The following is a 17109-nucleotide window of genomic DNA, read 5'->3' as shown; positions in this document are numbered from 1 at the left end:
TTCGGAGGTCTTTTAAACAAATGAGATTTATATAAGAAGGAGGAAACAATGGAGTTTGAGACTCACTGTATGTCATTTCCATGTACTGAACTCTTGTTATTCAACTATGCCAAGGTAAATTCAATTTTTGATTCTAGGGTACCTTTAAAGTAAAGATTGTAATAATACATGCATTTCAGCATCAATATTAAATCAGTACCCTCTAAAAGTTTCTTGTTTGGTGACAGTGAATAAGGGGATGATCAGAATGGATGACCTTGATAGACTTCTTTTATTATGCAAATTTGCTCAAGCATATATGCGTTACAACACTGCCTTAAGAATGGCTCTGTAAGTCAAGCTGGTATACATTATTTAATTGGCTGAGTAACAGGATAATTACTAAAAAAAGCAACAGTCAAAATAAACTCATGTTTAACATACATTGAAAGTTGAAAATTAAGCTATCATGAGTTTTGTAATATTTATTATTTTGTTATCAAAAGCATCAGTCTGGCATTAGGGCCGTTTTGACGGATTAGCCGCAGCCGAAGCGCAGATCCTGCTGGAGACTCAACATGCCCTCGTATTTTTGTTTGAGCTCAGCACTTATCTTGCTCTGCTCCAAGCTGGGCCAAAACTCCACCCACGTCCTCTCACCCAGAGCGTACTGAATTCTGAAGAGGAATCAGAGGAAATGCATGTTAAAGAAGACATGACTAAAATGAATACATTCTATCCTTTTTCCTTGACTCAAAATCAAAAAGTTTAACATTTCTTTCACTCTTCTTACAGTATAATTCACTTGTGTTACAACTTATTTGTTGACTTTTGATAAACTGTTTTGATTACAGTCAAATGCGTGTGTTCTCTCAAACTTGCAAAGATATTCACGTGCATTCAATGACTGCAATAATGAACAATAACTAAATCTACAATGACATCAGAATGTGCACAGTAAGAAATATATACAATATAATATGTCTGATTAATACATTATTACAATGAATATAACTAGATTAAAAAAGTTAGTCAGAACAAACTTTGATATTGGCTTAATGAGAACACCTGACCAGAAAGTTTGAAGAAGTTTTTAAAGCTTAACATTTGAAGGTTTTCAGTCTGAAGTTTTTTAAAGTTTAAAGTAGTTTTAAAGCTTAAAGTTTGACCATTTTTGAAGGCAATACGGTAGGCTATATTAGAAAAACAGACAGACAGTGTGTTTTAACATGCTGCTATCAGAGGTGTAAAGTCCAGGGGTCAGAAAGTAAAAGTCCTGCCATATTTTTTTTTTTCACCCACTGAAGCAGTGTTAAAGTTAATGAGATAATTAAGTGATTAATTGAGTGATGATTGACCATTATTGAAGACACCTGATGATAACAAGCAGAATCAAAGGAGAAAATCACAATTTTTAAGTCACCATCGTGGAGATCAGTGTTTGCTTTAGTTGAGCTCTTGACCCTTAACTTTTGTTTGGCTGTTGTAATTGAATTATCACATCCAGACAATCAAAGTAAAAAGATGATCAGGTGGTGTTGGTTATGTTTTCACATAATCATTATTTGACCTGAATCACTGAACTCATTTAGAGCCCAATCTCTGAGTTAGATTTACATTATTGATTACAGCAGCACTGTGATTCTACAGCAGAAGATCAGCAGAAGAAACCTGCCTCCTTGTAGGTTTAATTTAAGCCTCAGTTTAGTCCTGGAGTAGCTCTACTCTTCCTCCAGGAAATCAGTTTATTAAACTCTGGACTAGACTAAGTCTAGGACTATTTTAAACCATGACAGAGAAAGCAGATTTCTGTTAATCTGGTTTAAAGGGCCATTTTAATCTAGGACTAGGACTAATCTCTGTCCGCGAAACTGCCCCTAAATATTTGTACTGTACCACACACTGTATGTCATTTCAGTATCTGCCATTAAATATGTGTATAAAAGATTTAAAGGTTATCAGACATAAACACATTTAGGTCATTCTGTGTCAAATCAACCAAATTTCAGAAACTTTCCCAGCTCAATTTTGTGTTTTTGTTAATATATTTTTTTTGAAGAATGACAAACATAAATGAAGAAAGACACAATATTAAGTTTAAAATATTCTAGCTGACCTCCCAGCATGAGTTTAAGGCGACCATTATTTTAGAATATTTCACTTTATTATTTCCATGGCGACTCGTCATGCTTGACATGTGACACACCGCAGCCACAATAGCACTGTATGACAGATGTATCTCTTTTATTCTTTTTTTATTCAAATTATTCACAAACTTGTTAGCTTTCATCATCTACCTGATATTCCGATTCTCAAATACATGTAAGTAAATGTGTTTTATCATTTAAAAACCTTTGTAATGATCACATTAGCTGACCTATGATGCACAATGGGTGCCGCCATGTTAGTTTTCACCGTAATTCAGAGAATTGTATGTTTTATTTAGAACTCGTCAGTTCATCCACTTCTCCTGGAATACATGAAAGTAAGTGGCCGTTAGATCAGTGTAGCAGTCAATAAATGGGACAAGGGAGGTCACGTATGGGACAAATCAATTACTAATATAAGGGACGTCCCAGCTAACACGGGAGAGTTGGAAACCCTTTTTTAGCATGTTTTGTTAGCATGAATTAAAACATTGAATTATAATAGCATGAATTAACACAATGCCTGCATGTTTTAACATGTTGTCATCATGTTTATAATGTGATTCAGCACGTTGCTAGCATGTTTTCATATTAGATTGATTTTGTGCATTTTCTATTGATCATGGAAGCAGCAATTTATCAAATTAATTCAGATACATGCTTTGCTGCTGAGTGCAGTTTAAATGCACAATATGGGAACTACAGCATGCAACTTTTTGCACCATTACCAGACTTGCAAACCATGTCAAACAATGTGAATGCACACTAACCACTTAAAAAGTGTTTCATATTTCACACTCTCTCATGAATACAGATCAAGACACACACACTTTGGATCACAGTTCAAGTGCACTTACTTTCCACCTTCCAGTTGGACATCATCAGACTGGCCCATGATCAGATAGCTCTCACCCCGCTTCAGATCCAAAGCTTCTTTGCAAGAGATCTGTATGGTGAAAACGCGCTGCTTCCCCACCACGCTGTTTTCCGTCTCTACACAAATATGCAACATTTAAATTCATTGTGTTAAATATGTAACACAAATCACAAATACACAAGTATGTGACATGTTTGATTTCTCTCTGAGGGATTCACAACAACTAAAAAAATCTATTAGTTTTTCCCAAAACGCTGTAAAGTCTATTAAGGACGTTAGTTGCTTATTTCCAGTGGGTTAAATTTAAATACAATATCAATAGAACATCTGTGTATCACTTTACATCATACTGCTGGGAATATAAGTGGGACACATAATCTTTAAATTGACAGAATTTACAAACATCAGATGATGGTTGGAGTGAAGAATTATACCTGATTTGAGGGCACTTTCAATCCTCATATTGTAATAAACCGTTGAAGCGTCGTCATCTTCCCTCAGCAGAACAGCCTTATAAACTGTAAAAATTGATAAGTTTGATGTAGCATCTTACTGATCACCTCATTAACTAATTATATATTTTCTCATTAGATGCAGTGCATTGTCTCTACACAAAGCAAAATTGTGCACACACACATAATAAATTACCGTAATTTATTTTTGGTTCACATGCTTTCTTATTACGCTGAGCCTCCTGAATTTTCTCCTTTCGTTGAAGACTGCAGTTTTCTGCATCAGCAATAGACAGAGAAATAAACCTGCTGTAGATTAACAGCATATAACTCTTACTTAAACTTTCTAACATGAAACAAAATTAAGCACATTACCTTCGGCACACTGACAGACATCTTGCTTACAGATTTTTTGAAGAGCTCCTTCCTTTCTGGTCGGATGATAAAACTTCACACAGCGATTTTCTAAAAATGGAGGAATCAGGAATCACATGTGTCACGCTGAAACTGTATTCAGTTTTCATTGTGTTGTAGCATCAGAGATATAGCAGTCAGCCATGAAAATAATCTCCAATAAGTCATAAATAGGTCAAATAATCAATAAACATATACAACATCTTTTACAGTAATCATGATTTGAATTAGAGTTAATCATAATTTAAAGATAGTTATTGCCATTTAGAGGAGGATTACAGACAGAGCTATTTGATGTAATATGATACATTCATGTATTTTGATATATTTGTATAAATTTTCTTTATATATACTGTTGTAATGCAAAGATGTATTGTCCTTGCCAAAAAAAAAAAAAAAAAAAAAAAACATTTTTACAAATGAAGACATCGCAAAAGGGAGGGTTTTGAGATGACAGGTTTTGTCAGGTTTACTCAGTTCTGGGTAGTGGGTACACATTTGTACCCAAAATATGGTACATCGTTATAACTGAAACAAAATCGTGTTCTGCATGTAGGTTATAGTTGCTAGTATTTGGCCAGTATTTGATGCTAGGCTTGGAAAAAAAAGTAGAAGAAAAAAAAACGAATAAACAAACAAAATCAAGAATAAATAACACTAAACGAACTGAGTGCACTTCATTGAGGCAAGTATCTGCAGTAGGCTCCACATTAAAGACAGCTTATTCAGAAGCATTTATGGTTGGTTCTGGTAAACAAGGCTTGTTTACTGATGGACTGATAAAATATTTTTGCAATTTATGTCAGGTTACTGGAGTGTCTGCATGCACATCAGTTTCATACCTATAGAGTAGTATTCATATACAGTGACTGCTGCTGGTTGAATATAGCCTCCATTCATAATCCTGTGCAGCCTGAAGGTGATCCAATCTTTCCTTTTATGAGAAATCTGCAAATGTAAGTGCAAATAGCAGACACTTTAGAGTAGGGATGCAGGAGAGACTTTGTAAGTTTATTTTTTAGTTTAAATAAATAAATGGGTGTTTGCGCTACCCAAAATCATTTTGAAATCATTGTTAGTATTCTGTTTGGAGTATTTAAAATGTATTGGCTAAGTGTTATTGTCACAGCATCAGTGTAATCACTTATTGCTTGTTATTTATAGTAGTTGGTCAATTTAGGGAGTAATTTAGGACTGTGGGTCATATTCAGTTGATGACAGTCTCACTTAGCCTTTAGCAATGATGTGATTTTTTTTTTTTTTTTTTTTTTTTTTTTTTTAACATTACAACACTTTTATATCAGTGTTTTCAGAGTAAAACTGACAGAGACCTTGTCCAGGTAGATGATGAGGGATCCTCGCTCTGAAAGCTGCTTGTTCATCTCAAATTTCTGAACCAGCCTGTCGCGTCCAGTTGACAGCTACAAACGGGAACAGAAAGTTATCATTGGAGTTTGACAGCTTTTCTCCTTAATATGCTTATTTATGACCTTTAATGCAAATCGCATCCGCATTTAGCCTCAGTGGTCACAGCTACTTTCAGTGCAGTGCAGTGTATGGAAATTGTGAGAAAATTTGACATAAACTCTTAGAAAGGATGTGTTAAAACCAACTCAAACTGTGTTAAATTCTTACACATCAATGTGTAAGTTTTATGACAACACTTGTGTTAATTTTAATACATTCACTGTGCTAATGATTTTACAATTGTTGATTGAGCATTAGTGATGAACACCTGCTGTTAACAAGCAGAGTCAACACTGCGTTACCACTGTGAATGTGTCAGGAAGGTTATTTGCTGTTAACAAGCAGAATCACTGAAGGAAATAAACAACAACATAAAAAAAGAGAAACACAAGACCCTAACCCTAACTGACTTCAACCACAGCCTTACATGAAATCAACTGAAGATAAAAGAAGAAATTAAATCTCTTAAGATCTCAGCAGAGGATGATTAAACAACTCCACAAACAACATTAACAGTTTATATTATTACTAACCATTTTGACTTTATTAACAGAGCTTTAGATGTTGATGTTTTATTAGTTTTTTAAAAATGTCACCATTATGATCATCAGTGTTTGCTTTAGTTGCTTGTTAACAGCAGGTGTTCATCACTAATGCACAATCACCACATGATTAATTAATTATCTCATTAACTCTATACTTTAATGTTCTTGTTTTGGTCTTAGAGGATCTGGTCTTGACCACACCTCTGGTCTTGAATGGTCATGGTCTTGGAGGACTGGTCTTCACTACATCTCTGAGATTAACACGTGATGTGTAAATGTGTAATATTAGCACATTATGGGTGTTCTTGGCTACACAGATTGTGTTGGATGCTGTGAACAAATAGACAAGTTGTGTTAATTTTAAAACTACACATATGTGTAAAACAAATTAATTCTTCCAATACAATTTTATTACAATAATACATTTATTCATTTTGTGATTAAAGGAAGTGAAAGTTTAGATTTTTTTTTTTGTTTGTTTTTTTTTTGGATGAGATTAAGTGTTCTTGAAAGTTAATATTGACAATTAGGACCCTAACATACACCCGGTGCAATGCAATACAAGTGATTTTTGCTTGTTTCAGCCCGATGGAATTATAATTTTCATGTCCAGAGCCCACATTGTTTAAATAGCAAATGCACTCTGGCCCATATGTTCACTTATGGGTGCGCTGTGTTTAGGCGCATTGTTGGCGTGTTGCTATTTTGAGGCAACTGAAAACAACTGCCCCATTGACCAACAAAAACCTGGTCTAAAGTCAGTAGTTTTTTTTAATTTAAAGGGTGCGTTAGTAATATAGGCGGGTCCACAGTGTGCATACACTCTTCTTGTTACGTACACACAGCTAATTATTTGACCAATCGTGGCAATACACACATGTGTTTAAACTGACTCGTCAGGTTGAGGGTGTCTATATTCCGCCATGCAAATAGCAATCTGCCATGCTGCAAGCGCACATGGCTTTTAAATGGAATGGGAGATGCCACTCTGATTGGTTTATTGCACGTTACGCCCAAACCACACCCATGACTCATTAAGAGAATAGGTACAACCCTTCTGGACCATGCGCCTGGTGGGCCGACCTTTTTTTTTCTGTCGTTAAACTAGCAAAAGTGGATGTGCCATGCACTTCAGACCATGTGCTTAGTAATTTTAACAATTAAAATAAGGCCCAAAGTGTGTAAACTAGAGTGCTACACATAACATGTTTTTTTGGTTTTTTTTACACATTTCTTCTCTAAGAGTGTAAAGTTAAATCTTGGAAATATCCCACAACAGGACAAAGCAATATTGATAAGATCCACCTTTACGTAAGGTATGCTTTATGATACATAATATAAAATGTTATGCTTACTATAGTTAATAATATATATTATATTATTATTAGTTGTGACAGAAAGAGTTTGCTACTTCCACAGTTTGCTGTGGGACAATACCATACCATAACTCATGTGGCACTGAAATTGTAGCGGAAATATGTAGTCAGCTGACATACGTAGAGTCCATGCATCCTTTTTCTTAGTGGAAAAAAGTTTGTTGGGACTAACACTATTTCGGTTAATGCCCCTTCGTAATGTTTATTCAATTTTGTCAACAGCAAATGTGATAATAATGAAAAAGTGATCCATACCGCCTTCAGATCATTCTCATCCACAACAAATCCTGTCAGTAATGATATGTCCAGTATAGACATGGTGGCATCCCTGTCAGCAGACAGATACCTGTGGAGTCAAAGAAAATGTGAGCTGTCTATAGCCCTAAAATAAGAGGTTCAGACAGTTTTCTCCAGCTCTCCTCCAAATGTGAAAATGGGGCAAGAAAAAGTATATTAAACATCAAAACACACATCAGCTTTAACAGAATAGAATAAACGTCATGATAAAGTACTGTAATTCTGGCCAAAACTTTGGACTGTCTATGATGTGAGTTAAACTAAACTTAGTAATTGATTGAATAATTTTCGTGGATTATTCACTGAACTTTGAAATTTGAAAGTTTATAGTTTTATATTCACTTGATTAAAACAGAAACATTGTGATGAAAATAGGACAGATTTGCACACCTGGTGGTGATAGTGAGTTTGTAACTCTCAGTTGCTCCTTGATATCTCACTAAAAAGAAAGAAACAAAATGTGATTTTAGGAACATTAATATTACTTTCATGACAATTAAACAGTTTTCTTGAAATAAAATTGTATTTAATTTTGGTTACAATACAAAATATTGTAATACATTTTTACATAAGCACCAAATGACACCTGTGAGGACCAGCATGATCATACATTTATTTTTTTATTTTATTTTATTTTTTTACATTTGAAATATATCACATTGATGATCATGTCTCCCTCTGCAATTTGAAGACACAAAATGTTGATAAAATCTAACCTTGATCATCCTTTTCAAAAGTCAAATCAAGCTCAAAGTTCTTGCAGGTGCCACTACTCTCTTTTGGTGTTGCATAGTACTCAGTCACAACCTGCAGAGGAGAAAACAGACAGTATTCAAGGTCTGATGTATTGGTCATTTTTTTGTTTTTAGCTTTCATTATTGCTTTCTTCAGTCACTTACAGTTACAGAGGCCTCTCCATAACCCTTGGCACTGATGGTGATCTGTCTGTTAGATGGAAGCTGTTGATGTAAAAAAAAAGAAGAAAAATACAGCAAAATAATATATGTATACAGTATGTGTAATGTATACAGTAAATTAATGAATCTTGACAAAATATATAAAATGTAGCAGATAGGGTTAGTATAAGATTTACAAGGTTAAAGGTTCAACTTATACCAGGTGTGCGTCTATGACAGTTGCTCATACAATATGACTTGTGTGAAAGTAAAGCTACACTCTAAAATCAACAGTTAAATCAACTCTGCTCAGATAACATTTGGTCCCTCTCTGAATAGTGTTAAAATAACACTGAAGCAGAGTTAAAATTAATGGGATTATTAAGCTATTAATTAAGGGATGATGCTCCTTTAGTCTTTTGATTCAGCAATGCACAAGTGTTTGCTGTGAAACACAAATTATTTTAAAAACATAAAAAGGTCAAGAGCCAAACTAAAACAAACAATTTACTGACCAATAAAACACCAACATTTAAACCTCTGTTAATTCTCAATAAGAAATTATTTAGACATGTGACAGAAATAAAGTCAATATGGTTAGTAATAAGTAAATCAGATCTTGAGAGATTTTTTACCTTCAGTTGATTTCAATTAAATGGTTTTGGCTGAAGTCACTTGTAGTTCTTGTGTTATTCTGCTTGTTAACAGCAGGTGTTCATCATTAATGTTCAATCATCCCTGAATTAATAGCTTAATTATCTCATTAACTTTAACTCTGCTTCAGTGTTATTTTAACACTATTCAGAGAGGGACCAAATGTTATCTGTGCAGAGTTGATTTAATTCTGTGGATTTTACTGTGTACACTCTGCCATAAATGGTAATTGTACGATATACATCGTAGGACTTTATTAACTCATCCCTCAAATGACATTAAAATGGTACCACACAAGCTCAAACTCACCTTTGCTGTTTGTGCGAGATGAGCATCTTCTTTGCTGAACTTCAACACAATCGGCTGCCGGCTGCCTTCCACTTGGATCGTCATCTCCAGTTCTAACTGCTTTATGTCTTTCACTTTAATCCTGTATTCAGCAACAGCCTGGAACACCATAATGGTGGCCTGGGAGGGAGGAGACATGTTTCAACTGTTTTTCTTGTGTAGGTATCACCCTTTTGGTCTTAAGGTGGATAATCTGTATCTTACAGGGGTTTTTTTTTTTACTATCACTAAGATTCCTTTCTTAATACTTAGGACACTCAAAACTATCCACCTGTTGTTCAAGTTTTATTTTGTTAGGTCATTGTTTATGAGAGTGACTGTTTGTTGGGTGAAAAACAGCTAGTTTTATGGAAGAATTAATAGATTTGAGACATGAATTAATTATACATTTTTAATGTGAAATTAATTGCTGTGCCAAAGTGAAAGCTGGTAATGAGAACTGTTTGAAGAGTTTTGAAAAGATTGAGAAATGTGTATTGAGTATTGAGAAATGTGTCCTAGCTATTGTAAAATAACTGTAAATGTCGCATATTAAACATACTGCATGGCCAGATAAATAATGTTTAATGTTCACTACAAACCTGAGTCGTGCCATATCCTCCATTGTACTGCCTCTGGCTGTTGAGCCAGTTTACAATGGGAGCTGCCCTCTGAAAGTCTTCAGCTTTTACAAGAGCCAGGAGCGCATAGGCCGAAGCCTCCAAAGTAAAGCTACTGCTTCCAGGGACGGGCCAGTAACTTCCATCTGTATAGTGTGGAATTACAAATTTAAGAATCTGTTTAAAATCTGCAGATCCTACATCCTGACCATTTGGCAGGACAAGCTCAAGATACAGCAGTGCTTTTGTCTCTATGATAATGTAAAGGTATAGGTGATACTGCCAGACTGATTGGATTAGCACCTATGCATTTGAATGACACAGTTATGCTGATTAGATCATGGCTGGGAAATGTAGGGAATGGGCTGATTCCTGTATTTCATTTGCATGCTTTGTTTAGATTGTCCACACCTCTACTCTATGTATCCCTCCCCCTTGAATGTATATGAACTACCAAGTCACTGCCTTAGTCAGATTTTGGATGACCACAGCGACGCACAGCGTGTTTCTCAATAAAGAGTAACTTCTGCTTCAAGAGATCCCAAAGTCTCCTGGTCTATGCTTCTGAGATTTCCAACAGTTTTGGTGCCGTGACCCGGATAGAGCTTCTCACCTCAATCCAGATTGGAACTTCAAGCACAACAAAGATCTGATCCAAAAGAAGATCCAGGCTGAATTTTCCTGTACACCCAAGGGTTGGTGAGTGATACTCTATCCAAAAGAACCATTAAGACCAGTACAAAGTTGTTATCCTCTGCACCGTCAGAGAAGAGTTAACAGACAGCTTTAGGGTTTGGTTAACTAAGTTATCCTCTAAAAATGTTCTTTTAGAGATGAAGTTTAGCCTCTGTTCAGGTAGAGAAGATTAGCATTACGTGCTAATAATTTGTGTTATCCTCTGTTTAATCAGGGAAGGTGGTGTGTTAACAGAATAGCCATCCTCTACTTTGCTAGAGAAGAAGGTTCATCCTTTGTTAATTCAGGGAAGGTTACAACTGTTACAGTGTGCTAGCAAGTTGGTTCTACTCTGCTCGTCAGAGAAGGTTGAATACATTACGATGTGTATTAACTAGGTTAACCTCTGCTCTGTCAGGGAAGTGTTGAAGTGTATTGTTGTGCCAGAAAGACATTACACAATGTTGAGAAAGAACGCTAGACTAATTCCAACAACTGAGAAAGGTGGACTAGCTACCCCTTTATGGACAGATAGTGAGTTCAAATCATTGTTAGGAAAGCACATGGACTCAATAGTGACTGAGTCAGTCAGACTGGATTTGACAAAGAAATCTGGGATTCATCCAGAAAAAGTTTGGTCTATTGAAGAATGCAAAAAGGTACTTGGTGCTTGTATTCGGAAGAAAAATATGAAGGGCATTATCTGCTGCCACAGAGAATTTACTCTATCCATTGCACAAGAACAAATCCAACGTATTACTAAGTTAGAAGAGCAGAACAAACAGTTGCACACTCGAGTGTCTCGTCTCACTCAGAAGTTGGGTCGTAACAAAGCATTAACCAAAAGTGACTCAAAAGACCAGCAGTCAGATGAAAGCTATCCTGACTTACAGTCTTTCTGTAGACTTGAGGATAATAGCAATACTGGATTGATGGATAAAGATGTAAATGCAGTTGAAGTGTGTGGAGTGAGACAAAAGGCTCAGAGTAGGGTAAAAGGGGTTGACACAGTTCCATCTGTAACCCCCATACTGCAGTTACAAGCAGTCAGTACCGCTATAGGTCCTGAAGACATAGAAAGAATTGCTGAGAATTTGCCATCAGTGCATAGAAACTTTTCTGAGTTTAGGACAGAGTTGTCCAGAAAAATGAAGCTCTATGATATGTCCCTAGCTGAAGTCACCCAGCTAATGTCACAAATCCTGAAAGAGTCAGAATTCAATGATTTTGAAAGTGCTGTAAATAATTCTGAGTTTCAGCATTCCAGCAAAGGTGAATTGAGAGAAGGAGTTCTGAGAGTGTTACAGAACCTTGTTGGACCAAAGGTAGACTGGTCAAAGATCACTAGTTGTGTACAGACGAAGGATGAAACTGTAAGTGAGTACACTGAAAGATTTTGTCAGTCAGCTGCAGCATACAGTGGAATAGCTGACACTCCAGAGAAGGTGTTAGAGGATAATGGACCACTGGTCCGCATGTGGTTTGATGGGCTCTCATCAGAATACAGAAATGCATTGCCTTTCTTAGACCTCACATGGTCCAATGGAACTCTGCAAAACAACTTTAATAGGTTAGCTGTTTGGGAAAGAGACTCTGATGTCAAGACAAGAGTAAAAATTGCATCAGCATCCTTTAAGGTCAACACAGAGAATCGACAGAAACGTAAATGTCCTAAGAGAGAAGGCACTTGTCATTACTGTGGTAAACCTGGACATTGGATGAAAGAGTGTAGGAAAAACAAAAAGACATTTAAAGAAATGAACAGCTTTACTCAGCTCCTACTCAGTCTACTTGCTACATTGAAACTGCCCCTCCCCTCTTCTCCAAACTCTTGGAGCAGCAGCTTGCTGACATGCTAACCATTTGGGCTGTGAGTGCTTAATTTCCCCAGTCATTTACAAGAAAACTGAAAGACTCGTTCTGAACAAAAGAAAGTTGACTATCACTTCCACCATTTGGGGACACAGGTTAAGTACACTCACAGCCTTAAATGTTATGCTACAGCACACTCCATTCACTTATCCATCCTCAATGGGTTATGATGTCTACTATGACTGATGTTTCAATGGAAGATGGAGATGTAGCACCTTAAATTTGGAAATTAACTACAGGGAGAGAATAGGACACACAGACCAGTGAGGAGCCCAGGGAAGAACCGAAGTGCAAAAGGCCTCGGGGGTTAACCCTGTGGTGAAGACTTCCTCATAGGTTTCCCCCTCTCTCAGTTTATCCCCACCTTACTGGTCTATAGGAGTCAAATTGATTAAGACTAGGTTAAGAAAAAGAAGAACAAAACCACTATACGATCACTAGAAGTTTATGATGATCAGAGTTAGACAGAAAAACTATACGATCATCAGAGGTCTAACGTACTAAAGTCTATGCATGAATACTGCTGGTCTGCTGTCTCTTTGTTTTCTTGTGTGCAGGTATGTGTATATGCCATGACGTCTCACAAGCAGCACCTGGTGTAAAGCATCACCTCAGATATCCATGAACAACCTTCATGATGACGGACTCATCAGAGCAACTCGGAGTTGCACGACGACAAATAATCATCTTGGGACAAACATGGAAATGGACTCTCCCGGGAACAGACTCCACAGCTATTCAGGCGCCATGGACTTTTAGGACTTCCACGCTTATGCTACATGGTTTTTCTGTGTCATCATGTAGTTAATACAACATGTTACCACCCTGCGTTGTATATGTGTGTCAACAGTATACTCAAGTTAAAGAACACCACTTATGTAAATGTTGGACACGACACAGAATAAGATGTATGTGCCTGTTACTGTTACAAGTTGCATGACTGGAAGATGGAATTTATGTTAACAAACATATGTTATAGAAGGGATTTAAGAAGGTTTAAATTTGTATTATGTGAGAGTTATTAGAACTCTCAAAGGGGGAACTGTGGAATTACAAATTTAAGAATCTGTTTAAAATCTGCAGATCCTACATCCTGACCATTTGGCAGGACAAGCTCAAGATACAGCAGTGCTTTTGTCTCTATGATAATGTAAAGGTATAGGTGATACTGCCAGACTGATTGGATTAGCACCTATGCATTTGAATGACACAGTTATGCTGATTAGATCATGGCTGGGAAATGTAGGGAATGGGCTGATTCCTGTATTTCATTTGCATGCTTTGTTTAGATTGTCCACACCTCTACTCTATGTATCCCTCCCCCTTGAATGTATATGAACTACCAAGTCACTGCCTTAGTCAGATTTTTGATGACCACAGCGACGCACAGCGTGTTTCTCAATAAAGAGTAACTTCTGCTTCAAGAGATCCCAAAGTCTCCTGGTCTATGCTTCTGAGATTTCCAACAATAGGATTAATTCTGATCAATTTTATTTGTATAGCACTTTTTTTGTTGAAATAGGGTAGATAAAAAATACAAGACACCGAGCACATTTTGTACTTCTTGACTTTTAGTTTTATATTGTGTTATCATTGTTGATTTGTTCATGTGAATTTTATGTTTATTTCCATTATCATTATACACTAGCGGTCAAAAGTTTATAATAATTAAGATTTTTGTCTTCATCGATTTGAACCAATATGTTGCTCTGCATCTTAATCATTTTGCTTTGATACCTAGGCTGGTAAAACAAGAAATGTTAATGCCGATAGGATGATATGTGAGCAGCGTTGACGCCTGAACATTTCAAGCACAAATAAACATACAGAAAAGGCTGTATCTTTACCTGCAGAGGCTTTTCTCAACAGGGCTTGTTTGTCAAGTGCGTTTCCATTGGCTAGAGCATAAGATGTCATAGCCACTGAGTATGGATTCGTCAAACCATATATCCGAGATCTAAGGTATGCAACGGCTTTAGATATGCTACCGTCCAGACTCTAAAGAGGAATAAAAACAAGAAAATTGCAGAGAATAAATTACACGTGTGACAGATAATAAATGAACATTGCTGATATTCAGTTAAATGAAACTAGAAACATATGAACTCAAAGCAGGACTCACTGAGATTTGGCCAGCACAAAGGTTTCTCCCCTCCTGAAGGGCGATGAGCACAAATGCCGTCATGGATGCTTCTGTGTCTGTCCCACGTACGTTCCCCTGTGTCACAGTGATGGCATAGGGATGTCAAAAATGTTACAGAAATGAAGGTGTGGTCACATTTACCATTGCTGTGTGAAATTTTGCGGGTGAAATTCAGTCATTTAAATGAAAACTGGCCCAATGAAGAAGAAAGAAAAATAAATTCTCTCAACACAACACAGCACTGCATTGGTGACCAATAAAAAGCTTCTTGGTTGATATTTGGAAGTGACTTCTGTGTGGGCAGAGACTCATAATGTTGCAACACAGCAAAACAAATGATCCACAATGGAAAAGCTGCATCTACCTTGCCATTTTTGTACAACACTACACTTAAATATTATGATATAAATATATTATATTGATAAAAGAGAATGTTTTTAAAGCAGTTCATTAGGGTTGGTCTGTTTGATAGCTGGTAAAATTATCCTTGGATGTTTGTTATGTCATTATTCTTGTATTTCATTCAAGGTATTCTGTCACATCAGGTGCCACTTTCTTTCGCCTGCAAAATTTCACTGAGCAACAGTAACCACACCTTAAAACTGAAGATAAATAAGGTATTTTGGTAGTAACCAGAACGTTCTCTAAATATTCAGTGTTGGTTCTGGGAACATTAAAAACATCCAGTTTTCTTGACGTTAGAGGAACGTTTTTATAAGGTATAACGTTCCTCAAACGTTCTTTCAACTTAATTTTGATCTATAATTCAACATTCTTGGAACGTTGATTTGTAATATTCCAAGAACATGAAAACGTCCAGTTTCCTTAATGTTAGTAGAATGTTATTTAAAGGTTAGTATGATGTTCCTGAAACATTCTTTCAATCATTCAAACACCTGCTGTGAACAAACACTGAAAGAAAGAGAAATAAGAACACAAACTTTCTTCAGCCACAGCCTTAGATGAACTGAAGATAAAAGACATTAAATCTCTGAAGATCTGATTAAACAACTCCACAAACAGCATTACCAGCTTCACTTATTACTAACCAGACTGAATTTATTTCTGTCACACGTCTGCAGAAGCTCTTATTGAGAATTAACAGAAGTTTAGATGTGCTTTAGTTGAGCTCTTGACCCCTGACTATTATAGAGTTGCTTCTTTATCAGCAATTGCAGGTGTTTTCAGAAAACATTTCTGCATTGATAAAGCAGATCAACATGTCTGTTTTAATAACAGACAAACAACTGCTTTATTGTAGTTTTGTTTACTTTTGGTATTGACGTGTTAAGTAAAAAAGAAATAATAAACTCAAAAATGTGATAGAAAGCATTTTTAACACTAAACTGATTTATGTTGGATTGTCCAAAACTATTTAAAAGTTAAAAACGACACACTTAGACATCAGCACTCATCATACAAACCTCAACAATGGTGACAAGGAAAGAAAAAAAAAAAAAAAAAAAAATCAGCTGCATAATTTATTCATGTCACAGTGCATGCTGGGAGCCATGAATGTGTTTTGTATGCTGGCATGAGGCATGTCACCATTGTTGTGTTTCATATGCCGAACGTTGATGTCTGTGAGTGTATAAATGATACAAAACTATGTTTTAAACAACAAGTTAACAATGACAGTTTTGCAAATGATATTTCTCACATTGGTTGAGTTTGATACAGTATTTCAATCTCTTAAGTTAGCAATTACAGAAAAAAAGACAGTTTAAACCACTTTAATGCAGTTATTTGTCTGTTATTAAAACAAACATGTCAATCTGATTTATCAGTGCAGAAATGTTTTCTGAAAACATGCAACTGCGGATAAAGAAGCAACTCTATGATAGTCAGGGGTCAAGAGCTCAACTAAAGCAACCACCAACCTCCATGATGGTGACCTCAAACGAAACGTAAACCTCTGTTAATTCTCAGTAAGATCTTCTGTAGACATGTGACAGAAATAAAGTCAGTCTGGTGTAGGGAAAACACCCTAGGAAGTAAAATTAGCTCAAATGAATAAAGAGTTGTTTAGATTACGACCGAGCAACTGATTCATCCAGCGTTCATTTGCTCGAGCCGTAATAAGCTCTTGTAACGGATATAAATATCCAACAATCGTGAAAACACTGATTAGAGCACGGTAACTTGAAATCGACAGTTTAAGACATTAAATCATAAAGCACATAATACAAGACACTTTCTTTTTAAAATCTACAAGAGATTTTATTTATTCTAACACAAACTAATCTAACACAAAGGCACGCACATACACACACACACACGCACATACATTCATACGCGTTGCAGTAAGAAGGAAATGAGAGAGAAAGAGTTTTGAAAGAGAGAGAGAGAGAGAGAGAGAGAGAGAGAG

At 36.2% G+C, this 17109-nt stretch overlaps 1 protein-coding gene across 1 annotated transcript; it reads right to left on the bottom strand.

Moving 5' to 3' along the window:
- Window positions 1–237: 237 nt before the first annotated feature.
- LOC125261653 (complement C3-like) lies at window positions 238–14863 on the bottom strand. Its single transcript, XM_048180207.1, has 15 exons — window positions 14721–14863; window positions 14446–14596; window positions 10034–10197; window positions 9414–9572; window positions 8454–8513; window positions 8271–8361; window positions 7945–7993; window positions 7513–7603; window positions 5201–5290; window positions 4712–4817; window positions 3831–3920; window positions 3652–3732; window positions 3438–3521; window positions 2984–3119; window positions 238–656 (listed from the first exon to the last, which is right to left on the bottom strand). Exons 1-15 carry the CDS (start codon window positions 14781–14783, stop codon window positions 518–520), a joined length of 1554 nt encoding a protein of 517 aa, XP_048036164.1. The 5' UTR covers window positions 14784–14863; the 3' UTR covers window positions 238–517.
- Between the last annotated feature and the right edge of the window lie 2246 nt (window positions 14864–17109).

This window comes from Megalobrama amblycephala, unplaced genomic scaffold, assembly GCF_018812025.1.
Source record: "Megalobrama amblycephala isolate DHTTF-2021 unplaced genomic scaffold, ASM1881202v1 scaffold450, whole genome shotgun sequence".
In the NCBI taxonomy this organism is placed as follows: domain Eukaryota; kingdom Metazoa; phylum Chordata; class Actinopteri; order Cypriniformes; family Xenocyprididae; genus Megalobrama; species Megalobrama amblycephala.
The sequence above is the reverse complement of the archived record's forward strand: the minus strand, read 5'-3'. Positions and strand labels throughout refer to the sequence as shown.